The 14785-nt window shown below is 37.4% G+C and overlaps 1 protein-coding gene across 4 annotated transcripts in view; it reads right to left on the reverse strand.

The window, feature by feature from the left end:
* Nha1 (Na[+]/H[+] hydrogen antiporter 1) overlaps positions 1 to 14785 on the reverse strand; it is a 572935-nt gene that overhangs the window by 280700 nt on the left and 277450 nt on the right. For all 4 annotated transcript variants that reach the window (XR_013079781.1, XM_076766049.1, XM_076766050.1 and 1 more), the window contains one exon: positions 10154 to 10318. Coding sequence is in view for 3 of the 4 variants with exons in the window: in XM_076766049.1 (XP_076622164.1) it covers positions 10154 to 10318 (165 nt within the window). In the remaining variant the exon portion in view is untranslated. The remainder of the gene's footprint in view (positions 1 to 10153; positions 10319 to 14785) is intronic.

Raw genomic sequence — 14785 nt, forward strand, 5'->3', positions numbered from 1 at the left:
TTCCAAAAAACGTTTCATTGAAATATATTTACTATTGTAGGAGTTATGGCTGTTTGAAAATTGGACCTTTTTTATGGGGGTTTTATCCTTTTTGCGGCGTGAAGGATCAACTTTTATATATTTTTGGAAATTCTATATGTTCTTCACTAAAATACGCGTCGTTTGCCGTTTGAAACATTAAAATCCGTCAATCCGTTCAGAAGTTATGACATTTTAAAGATTCGCATGAAATTTTGGAGTGACATTTCTGGCCTGAAATTATATTTTTGGTAAAGAATTTTTTTCTCGAAAATGGTTAGGATTTCGGGGGTATGTGTATTGACAAAAAATGATTATAATTGACCCCTGCCACTGAAAATAATTTTTTTAGAACGATTCAAAATTTTTTATTTCGCGAAAAAATTTGTCAACCTACTCGAATTTTTTTCTCGAAAGTACGTGGGATTTCGGGGATATGTCTATTCACCAAAAATGATTGTAATTGATCTCTGCAATCGAAAATAATTTTTCCAGAATGATTTGAAACTTTTTAATTTCACCGAAACATTGAGGCACCTACACCCTGTCGATTTTTCTTAAAAATTCATTTTTCATTTTTATTAAATTTGTTTCACAGTCTACGGAAATTTTGTTTAGTACTTTTTTGTAGGTATCTATGAACTCTACTTCCAGACTAAATTTCAATGAGATACATTCACTATTGTAGGACTTATTGCTGTTTGAAAAGTGGACGAATTTTATGGGGTTTTTTTAATTTTACGAGATTAAGAAGTAATTTATCCAATATTCTTAGAATTTCTACAAATTCTCCATTAAAATACGCGTTGTTTGCCTTTTTAAACATTGAAATCCTCCAATCCGTTCAGAAGTTATGACATTTTAAAGATTCGCATGAAAATTCAGGGAAATATCAATGTATGGTCAGACATAATATTTTCGGTATAGAATTTTTTTTCGAAAGTGCGTAGGAATTTGGGGATATGTCTAATAACCAAAAATGATTGTATTTGACCCCTACACCTGAAAATAATTTTTTTAGAACGATTTAAAATTTTTAATTTCGTTGAAAAATTTGTCACCTACTCGAATTTTTTTCTCGAATGTACGTAAGATTTCGGGGGTATGTCTATTCACCAAGAATGATTGTAATTGACCTTCGCAACCGAAAATAATTTTTCCGCGATTCACTTAATGTTTTTTAATTTAGTTTTTTAATAACCTTTTAACGAAGCCTCAATCAACAAATTGATATTCTTGATTCACGCCTTATCTTGGTCTCCAGAATCTCCTATTAAAATGTTTTCCAGGAGTGGCCCAGTTCGTGATAATAAGTTTGTACATTTGATCATACATATGATTATATGTGAAAATAATTATGCTTATATGTTTGTGTTCATTATAGGTGATAACGATCGTGTCTATATGTCATAATATGTGATTGCAAGTGAGAATAATCGTATTTATATGTGTTTGCATGTATATATATGCGACAATAATCGTTTGTGTCTATTTATATGTGATTATATTCATTATAAGTTGCAACAATTGTGTTCATATGTGACAGTATGTGATCACAACTAACAATAATCAAATTTATGCGTGTTTATATGTAGGAATATATACAATAATAATCGTTTGTCTCTGTATGTGATTATATGTAACAATACCTATGTCTGTGTATTCGTATCCATTGTGAGTGTCAATAATCATGTCTATATGTGATAATATATAATCACAAATGTTCTTGTTAATATCTTAGCAGCTCGAAACTAAATCATGTAATTCATTTTTATAGTAACGATTATTTAAGATTGTACGCTAAATAATAATGGCATATGGACCATCCTCTATTTGTATAAATTTTTTAACTATCAAAGTCACCCTTAAAGTAACCACTAATAAGGAAACATTGTTTATTGAATGCGTTACCGAACTTTCCAACCAAAGTAATTAAACGCCTTGAAACAAGTAATATTCCTTTGTGTATAGTTTAAACTATGATAAGGTATCGAGTTTGCCAAGGCGGAAATGAGGTGCCATTTGAATAAATGTATTGACATTGATAAGAGAAATGTCTTTAGCGATAAAACTGTCTGACCTGTATGTACTTTGTAGTCGACTGAAAACTCGATCAACTTTAAAAAACTATAATCAATATTGAAAATGAGGAATTGAAAATTCGATTCCTGTTAGTTAAGGTTCCAATATTAGAGTTCGAAAATATGTTTAAACGTATAAAGAGAATAATGACTAAAACTTAATAATTAATAATCAACAACAATATAGTTGTAATTATAGATAATTAAACACGTACGAATATATCATTTTTCCATACATTTTATATTCATTTAATTATCCACGCTTGTTTACTGCTTCGCGTTAAATATGCTTCGCAAATTCAATTAACGTAACCGAAACAGTACTTTATTATTCATCGTTGACTTCGCACTGAACAAGAGATTTCACTTTCACGAGTTCAGAACTCAAATCAGTTTGTAGTCGTCCTGCTCATTTAAGTTAATTGAAATATCGAATTTCAGGACGAGAGTTATATCAGCACGCAGCACAACATTTCAACCGAATAAAATTACGTTATTTACCAACGGGAATAAACATTCGCAGGAACGACAATTTGTTAGAAACGGCAAATTACTATCACCTTTTACTCGCATCCGCGATTCCTCGCGCGTCCGCAATATTATTACGTTTTACACGGCTAACAAACTATTGGTAAACTGATTTACAACAACGAAAACAACGAATGCCTCGTATACTAGAATTAGCAACAGATTATCCAATTATCGTTCACGAAAATTATTTAATTTCGGAATCGTTAACAATTGTAACGTATTGCCTAAATTTGTTCGAATTTAATTCCAAAAATAAATTCGACCAATTTACGTCGAATTCAATCGATGTAATGATATGAATACACATCTCAATTAAAAGAAAAATTGCATTTTATTGGAAATGTCAATACAACGAATTAGAATAAAAATATGTGGAATTAAGATCTGTGAATCTAGAGTTTCAGAATTTCAACCCCTCCTTTTTATAATTATTTTATGCTGTATCTACTCTTTTAAATGAAGTACTCGACGAGGAAATACAGTTAGGTTCTTATTGTTAATAGGAGGACAATAGGAGATCCGCAGTGGTCCACATTGGAAAGTATACCCACAGATAACAGTAACAGAATAACTTTATTATAACAAAACAGAATACATTACGTGTCGCTACGAGAGCTCAAGACGATCTAGGGATCGCACGCCGCGAAGCTTCGTTTAAGTAGCGGTTCACTTGACAATTGCCGATCGCCGAAAGAGCTAGAACGCGATCGGTCCACGTGTGCAGGCCAGGCCGTGTGCAAACCACGCCGTGTGCAAACCACGCCGTGTGCAAGGCGAACCGTTAACGGCTTTCGTCTCGTAATACAATGTAACGCGGCGGCTTCCCATGACAACACTTCCCCTCGAGACGGAAACGTTTGACGGTCTCGCTTTATGTCGGGAAGTCTAATCCAAGTCTTTTGGACATCTCTTTATGTTTCGGACCCGGTAGTCCTTTCGTAAACACATCGGCAATCATTTCGCCGGTTGGTATGTATTTTAATTTTATCTCTTTCTCTTTCAAAACGTCACGGACGAAATGATGCCTTACATCGATATGTTTTGTACGATTGTGAAATACAGGATTTTCCGCGAGCCTAATCGCACCCTGATTGTCGCAATATAAATCGATTTTCGATTTTGATTCGAAACCTAATTCGGAGAAAAAACGCCGCAAGTATATGGCCTCTTTTGCGGCCTCGCTCATGCTCATATACTCTGCCTCAACGGAAGAGAGAGCAACTGTTTTTTGTTTCTTGGATACCCAAGAAATCGCGGCACCTGCGAGATTAAAACAATATCCCGTGAAGGATTTTCGATCCTCCGTACAGTTTCCCCAGTCGGCGTCCGCGTATCCATTTATTGGCGCGCCGCTGGCTTCGTATCTAAGGCCTACGTCGGAGGTACCCTTTAAATAACGCAAAACACGCTTCGCTTCAACCCAATGAGTTTTGTTGAAACAATTGTTAAATTGGCTTAGCGCGCCAACCGCGTGGGCTATGTCGGGTCTAGTAGCAACTGCCAGGTACATAAGTGAACCTAATAGTTCGCGAAACGGCAAATCTTTTTGATCTTCGCCCGAATTTTCAGTTTCTTTTCGCAGCTTTCTACTTAAGTCTAACGGAGTCGATACCGGTTTACAATTTGACATACCAAAACGTTCCAGTAGGTCTTCTATATAACCTCGCTGGTGCATTTCTATCGCTTGTTCGGAACGATTAAATTCTATTCCTAGACAGCATTTTACGTCGTTTAGATCCCTGATTTCGAAAATATTTCTAATATGAGACTTGAAGTTGTTTATCTTTTCAAGATCGCGGGAAACTATTAAGATATCGTCCACGTAAACGAGAACTATCAAAATATCTTCCGCTTGCCCGCGATAATAAACACAAGGATCGGCCTTGCTCGGAATTAATCCAAATTCTTTTAATTCTTTATCTAAACGACAATGCCAACTACGACCGGCCTGTTTTAAACCGTATAAAGCTTTTCGCAATGAACAAACTTTGTTTCCGTTTCTTAGACTACGCCGCATTGCGATAGCTTTTGCTTTTACACCACTATCTTTTCCGGTTTCAGCTAAAATGTCTAAGGCTTTCTCAACGTGACGGGGAACCTCCATAAAAATCTCTTCGTCGAGATTACCATTTAAATATGCTGATGTCACGTCTATTTGATGAATTTTCATACCATATTCGGCTGCAAGGGCAGCCATAATTCTAACTGATTCCAAACGCGCAACCGGGGCAAAAGTTTCGCAAAAGTCAATCCCGTAACGTTGAGAGAATCCGCGCGCTACTATCCTCGCTTTCCGACGGTCGATTTCACCGTTCGGCTTATATTTATTTCGTAGTACGATACGACTTCCGATTACCTTAGCATTCTTTGGACGCTCGACGATTTTCCAGGTATCGTTTTTTAATATCGATCCTAACTCGGTGGCAATGGCCTGATGCCATTCGTCCGTATCCGGGCCTGCGATGGCTCGCTCTAAAGAAATCTCGGTCATTAAGGCTTCTACCGCGGTATTTCCAACTTGTACAGTGCTATACTCTTTTCGGGGTCTTCCCCTCAAGCCTGTAAGTATTTTCCTCGGTCGGCCTTTACCTCTCCGAGACTGTACATCTTCGCGATTATTACGGTTCGCGTTTGACTCGCTTGAGCCGTCGCTTGATTCGCCCGCGTCGTCCCCGTTATCGATAGCATCGCGTCGATAAGATAGATCAACGTCAAAAATCGCGTTATTTTCCCGTTTCTCACAATCTATATTATCCGCTGGGACATCTTCGGAAGAGATGTTTTCTAAATTAGAATTAATGTCTACTTCCTTTTTATTTACATTGTAACTCTCGAGAAATTTTACGTCGCGCGCAATTTCTACTCGCTTGTCTTCCTTATTCCATATTCTATATCCCTTCGAATTTTCAGTGTATCCAAGAAAAGTACCCTTTAACGATCGCGGTGCAAACTTCCCCTTGTTCGGATCGCTGTTTAGGAAATAAACGTCGCATCCAAAATCGCGAAAATATCTCACATTAGGTAACTTCCCGTAAAGTTTTTCAAATGGAGATTTTCCGACTAATACTCTCGACGGGCATCGATTACGAATATAATTTGCCGTCGATACGGCCTCCGCCCAGAACGATCGCGGCAAACCGGATTGCGCGATTAGACATCTCGCTGTTTCTATAATTGTCCGATTCTTTCGCTCGGCTACTCCGTTTTGCTGTGGATTATACGCGACCGATAACCTACGCTTTATACCGTTATCCTTTAGAAATTTGTCGAAACGCGAATTTACATACTCTTTCCCGTTGTCCGACTGGAGCATTTTAATTTTCCGATCAGTCTGCTTTTCGATGTAGGTTTTGAAGTCCCTAAATGCGTCGAAAACCTGATCTTTCGATTTTACAAATCGTATTTCGCACCATCGCGAATGATCATCGATAAAAGTTACGAAATATTTGTTCCCCCCACGCGATTGCGTTCGCATAGGGCCGCATACGTCGCTATGAATTATTTCTAAAATGTCCGTCGCGCGTTTCGATTTTTCGGGGAAAGGTGCTCGCGTCATTTTATTTTCGATGCAGACCTCGCAACGCAATAGTCGTTTAAAATTTTTAACATTACCGCTCGGTATGATGCGTCTGCGTCTCGCCTCCATTAAATCTTGTTGATTTAAATGCCCGAGCCGCCGGTGCCACATCTCGACTGCATCGATGCGTTGAGATTTCGTCGCACCCTCGTCCGTTACCATGGCTCGATTCGGAAGGCCCTTCTGCTCCATGTAGTATAGGCCGTCCCTGCGAGTGGCGATCAGCTGGCCGTTGCCCGCTGCATCGATGACTGTCGCTCGATCCTTTGTGAACAGCACCTTGTATCCACGATCCGTAATTCTCCCGACCGATAATAGGTTCGTTCGGAGATCCGGTACGTGCAAGGTTCCTTCCATCGTAAGGTTCTTTTTCGAACCCATTTGATCGACAACTACGCGCACAGTTCCACTCGCGGTAATGTCGGTCGACGCGTTGCTCGCGAGATTTAGTTTTCCGCGTGGTCGTTTGTCGATTTTCTCAAAACGGCTTAAATTTTTGCACAAATGTGATGTACTGCCGCTATCCAAACACCATAATTCGCTGCTCGCGTCAGATATCGATCGCGCCACTTCGCAGTTTTGTCCGAATTCCGAAGTATATAACGAAAAATTACTATTTGCACTACCGGCCGAATGTTTCGAGTTTCCACCACTTTTGCGGCACTCGGACGCTATATGTCCAAATTTTCGACACCGAAAACATTTCACTCGCGATCGACCATCACTGGTATTTTCTGACACTGTGTTAAAGTTTTTCTTACCGTGATTCGACTTCGCATGTTTCCCGGCAATCATGGCATTCGGCACCATATCGTGCGCTTCATTTTTACGCGCATCGCTTTCTTCGATAATTTTTATTCGCAAAGCATCGGGGGCCGGCAACTCGTCGCGTGACTCGATCGCGCAACGGAAATTTTCGAAATTGTGCGGCAAACTGTATAGTAGCAAAATCGCTAACAAATCTGCGTTTACCTCGACGTCCATTTCACTAAGCTTGTCCACGGCATCGAAGAACCTCCTGAGGTGTTCGCGAACATCTTCGCCCTCGTTCATACGCTGCAGAGTTAATTTCTTCAGCAGCGTAGCTTTGCGCGCAGGTCCCCGTGACTGATATATTTGCCCAAGTTTCTGCCATACTTCGTTCGATGTACTGCAGTTCTTCACTTGCTTCAGTTCCGACGGGTTGATCGAGAGTATTATATCAGACATTGCCTTTTCATCGTTTTCAACCCACTTGCGAAAAGCTGCCTCTGTTGCTGGATCGTCGGCCGTCACTGTTGGTGCTTTCTTTTCACCGCAGACGTAACACCAAGCATCGTTCTTGATCAGCAATGCTCGCATCTGAATTTTCCAGGTGTCATAGTTCTCCTTGTTGAGAGCTTCGATCTTCACGAGACTCGCCATTGTTCACTTGATATTCGTAATCACTTACACTGAACTCGAACGAGAATGCACGCGGTGACCGACACCTATTTCGTTATCTGGGCTTTCCGAAAGACACGATATTCTGGGCCCATAACCTATTGTTAATAGGAGGACAATAGGAGATCCGCAGTGGTCCACATTGGAAAGTATACCCACAGATAACAGTAACAGAATAACTTTATTATAACAAAACAGAATACATTACGTGTCGCTACGAGAGCTCAAGACGATCTAGGGATCGCACGCCGCGAAGCTTCGTTTAAGTAGCGGTTCACTTGACAATTGCCGATCGCCGAAAGAGCTAGAACGCGATCGGTCCACGTGTGCAGGCCAGGCCGTGTGCAAACCACGCCGTGTGCAAACCACGCCGTGTGCAAGGCGAACCGTTAACGGCTTTCGTCTCGTAATACAATGTAACGCGGCGGCTTCCCATGACAACAGTTCTTAACCAATTTATGTCGAATTTAATCGATCTAATGATATGAATATACAGGGTGTTCGGCCACCTCTGGGAAAAATTTTAATGGGGAATTCTAGAGGCCAAAATAAGACGAAAATCAAGAATACTAATTTGTTGATGGAGGCTTCGTTAAAAAGTTATTAACGTTTAAAGTTCCGCCCGTACTGAATTTTTTTCTAAAAAGTGGGTAGGATTTCGGGGGGAGGTCTATTCATCAAAAATCATTGTAATTGACCCCCACAACTGAAAATAATTTTTCCAGAACAATTTGAAATTTTTTAATTTTGTCGAAAAATTTCACACCTTCCCGAATTTTTTTCTAGGAAATGAGTAAGATTTCGGGGATATGACTGTTCACCAAAAATGATTGTAATTGACCTCTGTAGCCAAAAGTATTTTTTTCAGAACGATTTGAAATTTTTTTTTTTCGTCAAAAAATTTAGGCACCTACCCCCCGTTGATTTTTCTTAAAAATACGTTCTTGCTTTTTAGTAATTTTATTTGACGCCCTATAGAAAAGTTGTGTAACACTTTTTTGTAGGTACCCATGAGCTTTACTTCAGAAAAAAATTTCATTGAAATATATTCAATATTGTAGGAATATTGGCTGTTTGAAAATTGGACCATTTTTATGTGGTTTTTCTCATTTTACGGGGTCAAAGAACAACTTTTTCAGTATTGTTAAAATTTCTACATATTCTACACCAAAATACGCGTTGTTTGCCTTTTTAAATATTAAAATCGTCCAATCCGTTCAGAAGTTATGGTGTTTTAAAGATACGCATGAAATTTTGGGGAACGACTTCTGGCCTAAAATTAGATTTTTGGTAAGGAATTTTTTTCTCGAAAATGGATTTCGGGGATGTGTGTAATGACCAAAAATGATTGTAATCGACTTTTGTAACCGAAAATAATTTTTCCAGAACGATTTGAAATTTTTTAATTTCATTGTTAATAACTTTTTAACGAAGCCTCCATCAACAAATTGGTATTCTTGATTTTCGTCTTATTTTGACATCTAGAATCCCCCATTAAAATTTTTGCCAGGGGTGGCCGAACACCCTGTACATCTCAATTAAAAGGAAAATTGCATTTTAATGTAAATGTCAACACAACCAATTAGAATAAAAATATGTGCAATTAACATCCGTAAATCTAGAGTTTCAGAATTACAGTCCCTCCTTTTTATAATTATTTTACCCGGTATCTACTCTTCTAAATGAAGCACTCGACAAGGAAACACTGAGGTTCTCTTAACCAATTTATGTCGAATTTAATCGATGTAATGATATGAATGTATATCCCAATTAAAAGAAAAACCGCATTTTAATGTAAATGTCAACACAATGGATTATAATATAAATATGTGGAATTAAAATCGGTGAATCTAGAGTTTCAGAATTTCAGCCCCTCCTTTTTATAATTATTTTACCCTGTATCTACTCTTCTAAATGAAGCACTCAACGAGGAAACACCGAGGTTCTCTTAACCAATTTATGTCGAATTTAATCGATGTAATAATATAAATGTATATCCCAATTAAAAGAAAAACCGCATTTTAATGTAAATGTCAACACAACGAATTAGAATAAAAATATGTGCAATTAACATCCGTAAATCTAGAGTTTCAGAATTTTAGCCCCTCCTTTTTATAATTATTTTACCCTGTATCTACTCTTCTAAATGAAGCACTCGACGAGGAAACACTGAGGTCTCTTAACCAATTTATGTCGAATTTAATCGATGTAATAATATAAATGTATATCCCAATTAAAAGAAAAACCGCATTTTAATGTAAATGTCAACACAACGAATTAGAATAAAAATATGTGCAATTAACATCCGTAAATCTAGAGTTTCAGAATTTCAGACCCTCCTTTTTATAATTATTTTACCCTGTATCTACTCTTCTAAATGAAGCACTCGACGAGGAAACACCGAGGTTCTCTTAATCAACGCTCCTGTGTCAATTTAAATAATTCTGCACCTTCAGCGTTGGCGCGTGCGGATTAAAGAGTTACTTGGTTGAATTTATTATCGCGCATGCGGAAGTGTACTTACATCGTCGACTTCCCAGCCCTGTTTCTGCCAGAAGTAACAGCTGATAAAGGCGGCCGCAACCACTGCCAAGGGTCCAGCGCCACCAAGCTCTATTGCCTCGCTTCCAAACACTGCCAGCAGTCCACCTCCTAATAGCATCAGTACTCTCATGGGCACCATGTACGGCTGAAACGTTACGAATTGAAGAATCGATTAGATTCCTGGTCTTTGGGGACGATTGCTTCTGGCTTAACCATATTGAATCTCTGACTGACTAACGATTCCTGCAAGTGGCACGCGATAAAATCCACTAACAGACTGTAATCAAAGATATCGAATTAGCACTGACTCGCTGGTGCTATTGGATTCGCTTTTATCGTAATTGACGAATCTAAAATTGAAATAAAATGAACACTTCTGTGGGGTTGCTTGTTGCTACAGGAAAAGAAAGGGGACCATTTCGTTCTGGTCTTTGTTTTTTTTTTTTGTAACGAATGGTTATTGTGCCAAACAATAATTATAAATATATACATGGTGTTGGGACACGCCTGGGAAGAATTTTAATGGGAGATTCTAGAGGCCAAAATAAGACGAAAGTCAAGAATATCAATTTCTTGATTGAGGCTTCGTTAAAAAGTTATTACAAAATTAAATTACAAAAATCGTTCTGGAAAAATTATTTTCGATTGCAAGGGTCGATAACAATCATTTTTTGTGAATAGACATACGCTCGAAATCCTAACCATTTTCGAGAAAAAAATTCATTACTGAAAATATAATGTCTGACCATAACTGTCTGTTACCCTGAATACTGAAAAGTTTCAAATCATTCTGGAAAAATTATTTTTGGTTGCGAGAGGTAATTGCAATCATTTCTTATGAATAGATATACCCCCGAAATCCTAACCATTTTCGAGAAAAAAATTCATTACTGAAAATATAATGTCTGACCGTAACTGTCTGTTACTCTGAATATTGAAAAGTTTCAAATCATTCTGGAAAAATTATTTTCGGTTGCAGAAGTCAGTTACAATCATTTTTGGTGAACAGACACACTCCCGAAATCCTATGCACTTTCGAGAAAAAAATTCTTTACCGAAAATATACTGTGTGGCCGGAAATGTTTCCCCCAAATTTCATATGTATGTTTAAAGAATCGTAACTTCTGGACGAATTGAAGGATTTCAATGATTCAAAATTCAAACAAAACTTATTAATGGAGATTAATGGAGGATACAGGCAGAACTTTAAACATTAATAACTTTTTAACGAAGCCTCAATCGACAAATTGGTAGTCTTGATTTTCTTCTTATTTTGGCCTCTAGAATCTGCCATTAAAATTTGTCCCAGGGGTGGCCGAACAACCTGTATACAAGGGGATGTATAATAAACATAAACGTATAAATGGTTATCTTATGAAGTATAATATATTTAGACTAATAGCTCAACATAAAGAATGCGTAATTTTAATATTAGAGAATGCCCATTGTATTTAATGTTACTCACAAGATAATTTTAAGAATAATTATTTATACTACAGGCAAAATTTAATATTTTGTACAGAATCCTCCTGGCCCTATCTTAGAAGCCAGGATATTCGTTGGTCAGTCGAATTCCTTCCTGTTTGAAATGGTTTTCGGTTTATGTCGATTCGACTTTCTGTTTTGGAGATATCGTTGTATAAAGGAAAGTGTATTTTTTCAAATTCAACTAGCTCTGTCTTCGTCTTACGCGTTGGACCCCTTTGATTCGCACGTGATGTAATATTTACTATTTACTACGAGCACGTACGGTGAACGACCTTGCCAAGACCGTAGTATTTCCAAGAAGAGTTCATTGACCTTGTGACGTAAACAATGGAATGTAAACAAACGCTTCGAACCCCTATATCTCTGGAACTAATAACGCTATCGACTTGTTCGAACGCTCGTTTGAAAGGGCATTTCATCCTCTATCCGACGAAATTACAGTTTAAATTTATGCTGTAGTCCACATTTTGTTTAATATTTACTTTGACGCAATATACCTAAAGAAGTTTCGAAGTGTGCGATGAAACTTGATTATAAATTGTTTATTTAATTGAAAGAAACAAAACTCGTTTTCAAAGGTGTTTTATCTTCTATCCAATGAAAATTAAAACATTTCAATATAGTTTATAAATTCTCTGTACGAAGGCAAAGTACTAGGCATGCACATTTAGAGTAAAATTATTGAATATTTTTGTATAGATTTTTAAAATGCACACTTTAAGAAAATATATACGATATAAAAGGTTTCTTACGAATAAATTTCAAAACATAACATTCTAGACATGTAATACAAGCATTAGGAGTACGTTGTCTTATAAAAGAGAAAAAAATTGGTCATGGTAAGAATGGGCATACACGAAGGTAGGTTTAGTGTTAATACGTCGATAACTTCGACTCGACTTAAAAGATTCACGGTCGCCATTGCATACGCGCGTTCCTCGAGTCTCCCTTCGATAAATTTGCTAGAATCCTGAATATTTTACGTCTCGAAGCTGGGTTAACCCGTTAATTGGGCGAGCAACCACGACAGGAAATCGGATCGGTTCCGGTCGAATCGAGGTTCAATTAATCTTGTTTAAAAGAAGTCAAAAGGATCGAGCCGCGATTCCGTCAGCGCCGACAATTAGATTATTCACCTTAACCTCCTTCGAAGTGCTTCACCCCTTGCGGCCCGTCCTCTTTTCTTCGCCCTTTTGAATTCTTTTCGTTCGCGTCTTGTTCCCTGCTCCATCTCCAGGCAATTTCGTCGGCGACCAAGGTAAATCCACTCGCTTTTAACGAGCGAGTCGTTAAGGGTTAAGCCGTACTTTGTGAAACTGCACGGAATAAGACGCTGATACCTTCCCATTTTTTTCACTCCTTCCTTCCCCTTTCCCGCCCTTTCGAAGAGATCGAAGTCGCGAGCTTTCGCTTTCGTTTCGCGTTTAATTCAATGACGCTTTAGCGTCGTCTTACCCGCTCCGTTTGTTACTCCCATTGTTGTAGATTTTAGGATTCGTCGATACCTGGGTAGAGGTTTCAGTTCGTCCACGACCACAGGGGACGAGACTACCCTTAATTATTTACGTCAGAGTGACCAAAATTCGTGCGCCCTGCTTGCAGAATATTCGACCACATTTTAGCCGCTCGATCTAACGATACTATATGGTCTTCCAACAACAGCAAAATGAAGAAGATGCGACCGATTAATGTTAGAAAGTTACACTTGATGCTACGTGCTTTTAAACTTTATTTATTTTTTACGCTGCAACGCGAAAATAAATCATTTTTATGAAGCTTTATGTTTTCATAGGTAGAGGGTGAATTTCAATAAACTCATTTTTTTAGTAGAAGGATATTAATTCTACTAATTTTGGACAATTGAAAAAAGAAGGAAGAAATGAACGATCAATTGTTTTATTTTATGCTCAAGGGTTGTCTTTAACGCGGGGATGTAGCACACAGAAAAACAAATTCAACCACGTATTATATGTTGGCTTTTGAATGATTACGAATTGTTAGGAGTAACAAAACAAAACATAATCGTAAATCTCACTTATGTTAAAAAAGTACACCAGGTAATCGATCACCATCTGCTGGATCACTTATTGATTATAGGCCATTGTGTAATGTAACACGTTTCATACAGTTAATTGTTTTTTCATTACTTGTTATAAATAAAACATATATAATTAAAATAATACATTGTGCAGTAAAAGCCTCAACACGAATAATAAAAATTGACGAATGATAAAAGTTTATATAGGAGAAAAGAAATTTATGAACGTTGGAGTCGTCTTCGTTAGGGTTCTTATTAAAAAATGGATGAAACGCGACGAATTCGGTTGTACAGAAAGAAGTTATTATCGATAAAATTCTTTCAGACGCCTCGAGGATATCCATCGACTCTTAAAAAGTTATAAATTTTCAATATTTTTGAATGCAAAAGTCTTGCATAGCACTTTAAGGTTTTCCAAGTTTTGCTTATTTAATAGATAACGAGGTGAGTGTTGTTAAATATTTCAGATTTTCAAGTATAAAGGGTGTTCGGTCACCCCTGGGAAAAATGTTAATGGACGATTCTAGAAGCTAAAATAAGACGAAAATCAAGAATATCAATTTGTTGATGGAGGCTTCGTTAGAAAGTTATTAACGTTTAAAGTTCTGCCAGTACTGAATTTTTTTCACGAAAATGCGCAGGATTTTGGGGGTATGTCTATTCACTAAAAATGATTGTAATTGCTCCCTGCAACCGAAAATAATTTTTCCAGAATGATTGGAAACTTTTCAATTGTCAGGATAACAGACAGTTATGGTCAGACATTATATTTTCAGTAATTAATTTTTTTCTCGAAAATGCGTAGGACTTCAGGGGTATGTGTATTGACCAAAAAGGATTGTAATTGACCCCTGCAACCGAAAATAATTTTTCCAGAACGATTTGAAATTTTAATTTTTCGTCGATTTACGCACCTACCCCATTTTCCCTGTCGATTTTTTCTAAAAATTCGTTTTTCATTTTTAATAAATTTGTTTCACGTTCTACAGAAATTTTGTTTAATACTTTTTTTTAGGTACCCATGAGCTCTACTTCAGAAAAAAGTTTCATTGAAATATATTGACTACTGCAAGAGTTATGGCTGTT

Source organism: Colletes latitarsis, chromosome 6 (assembly GCF_051014445.1).
Source record: "Colletes latitarsis isolate SP2378_abdomen chromosome 6, iyColLati1, whole genome shotgun sequence".
Lineage (NCBI taxonomy): Eukaryota > Metazoa > Arthropoda > Insecta > Hymenoptera > Colletidae > Colletes > Colletes latitarsis.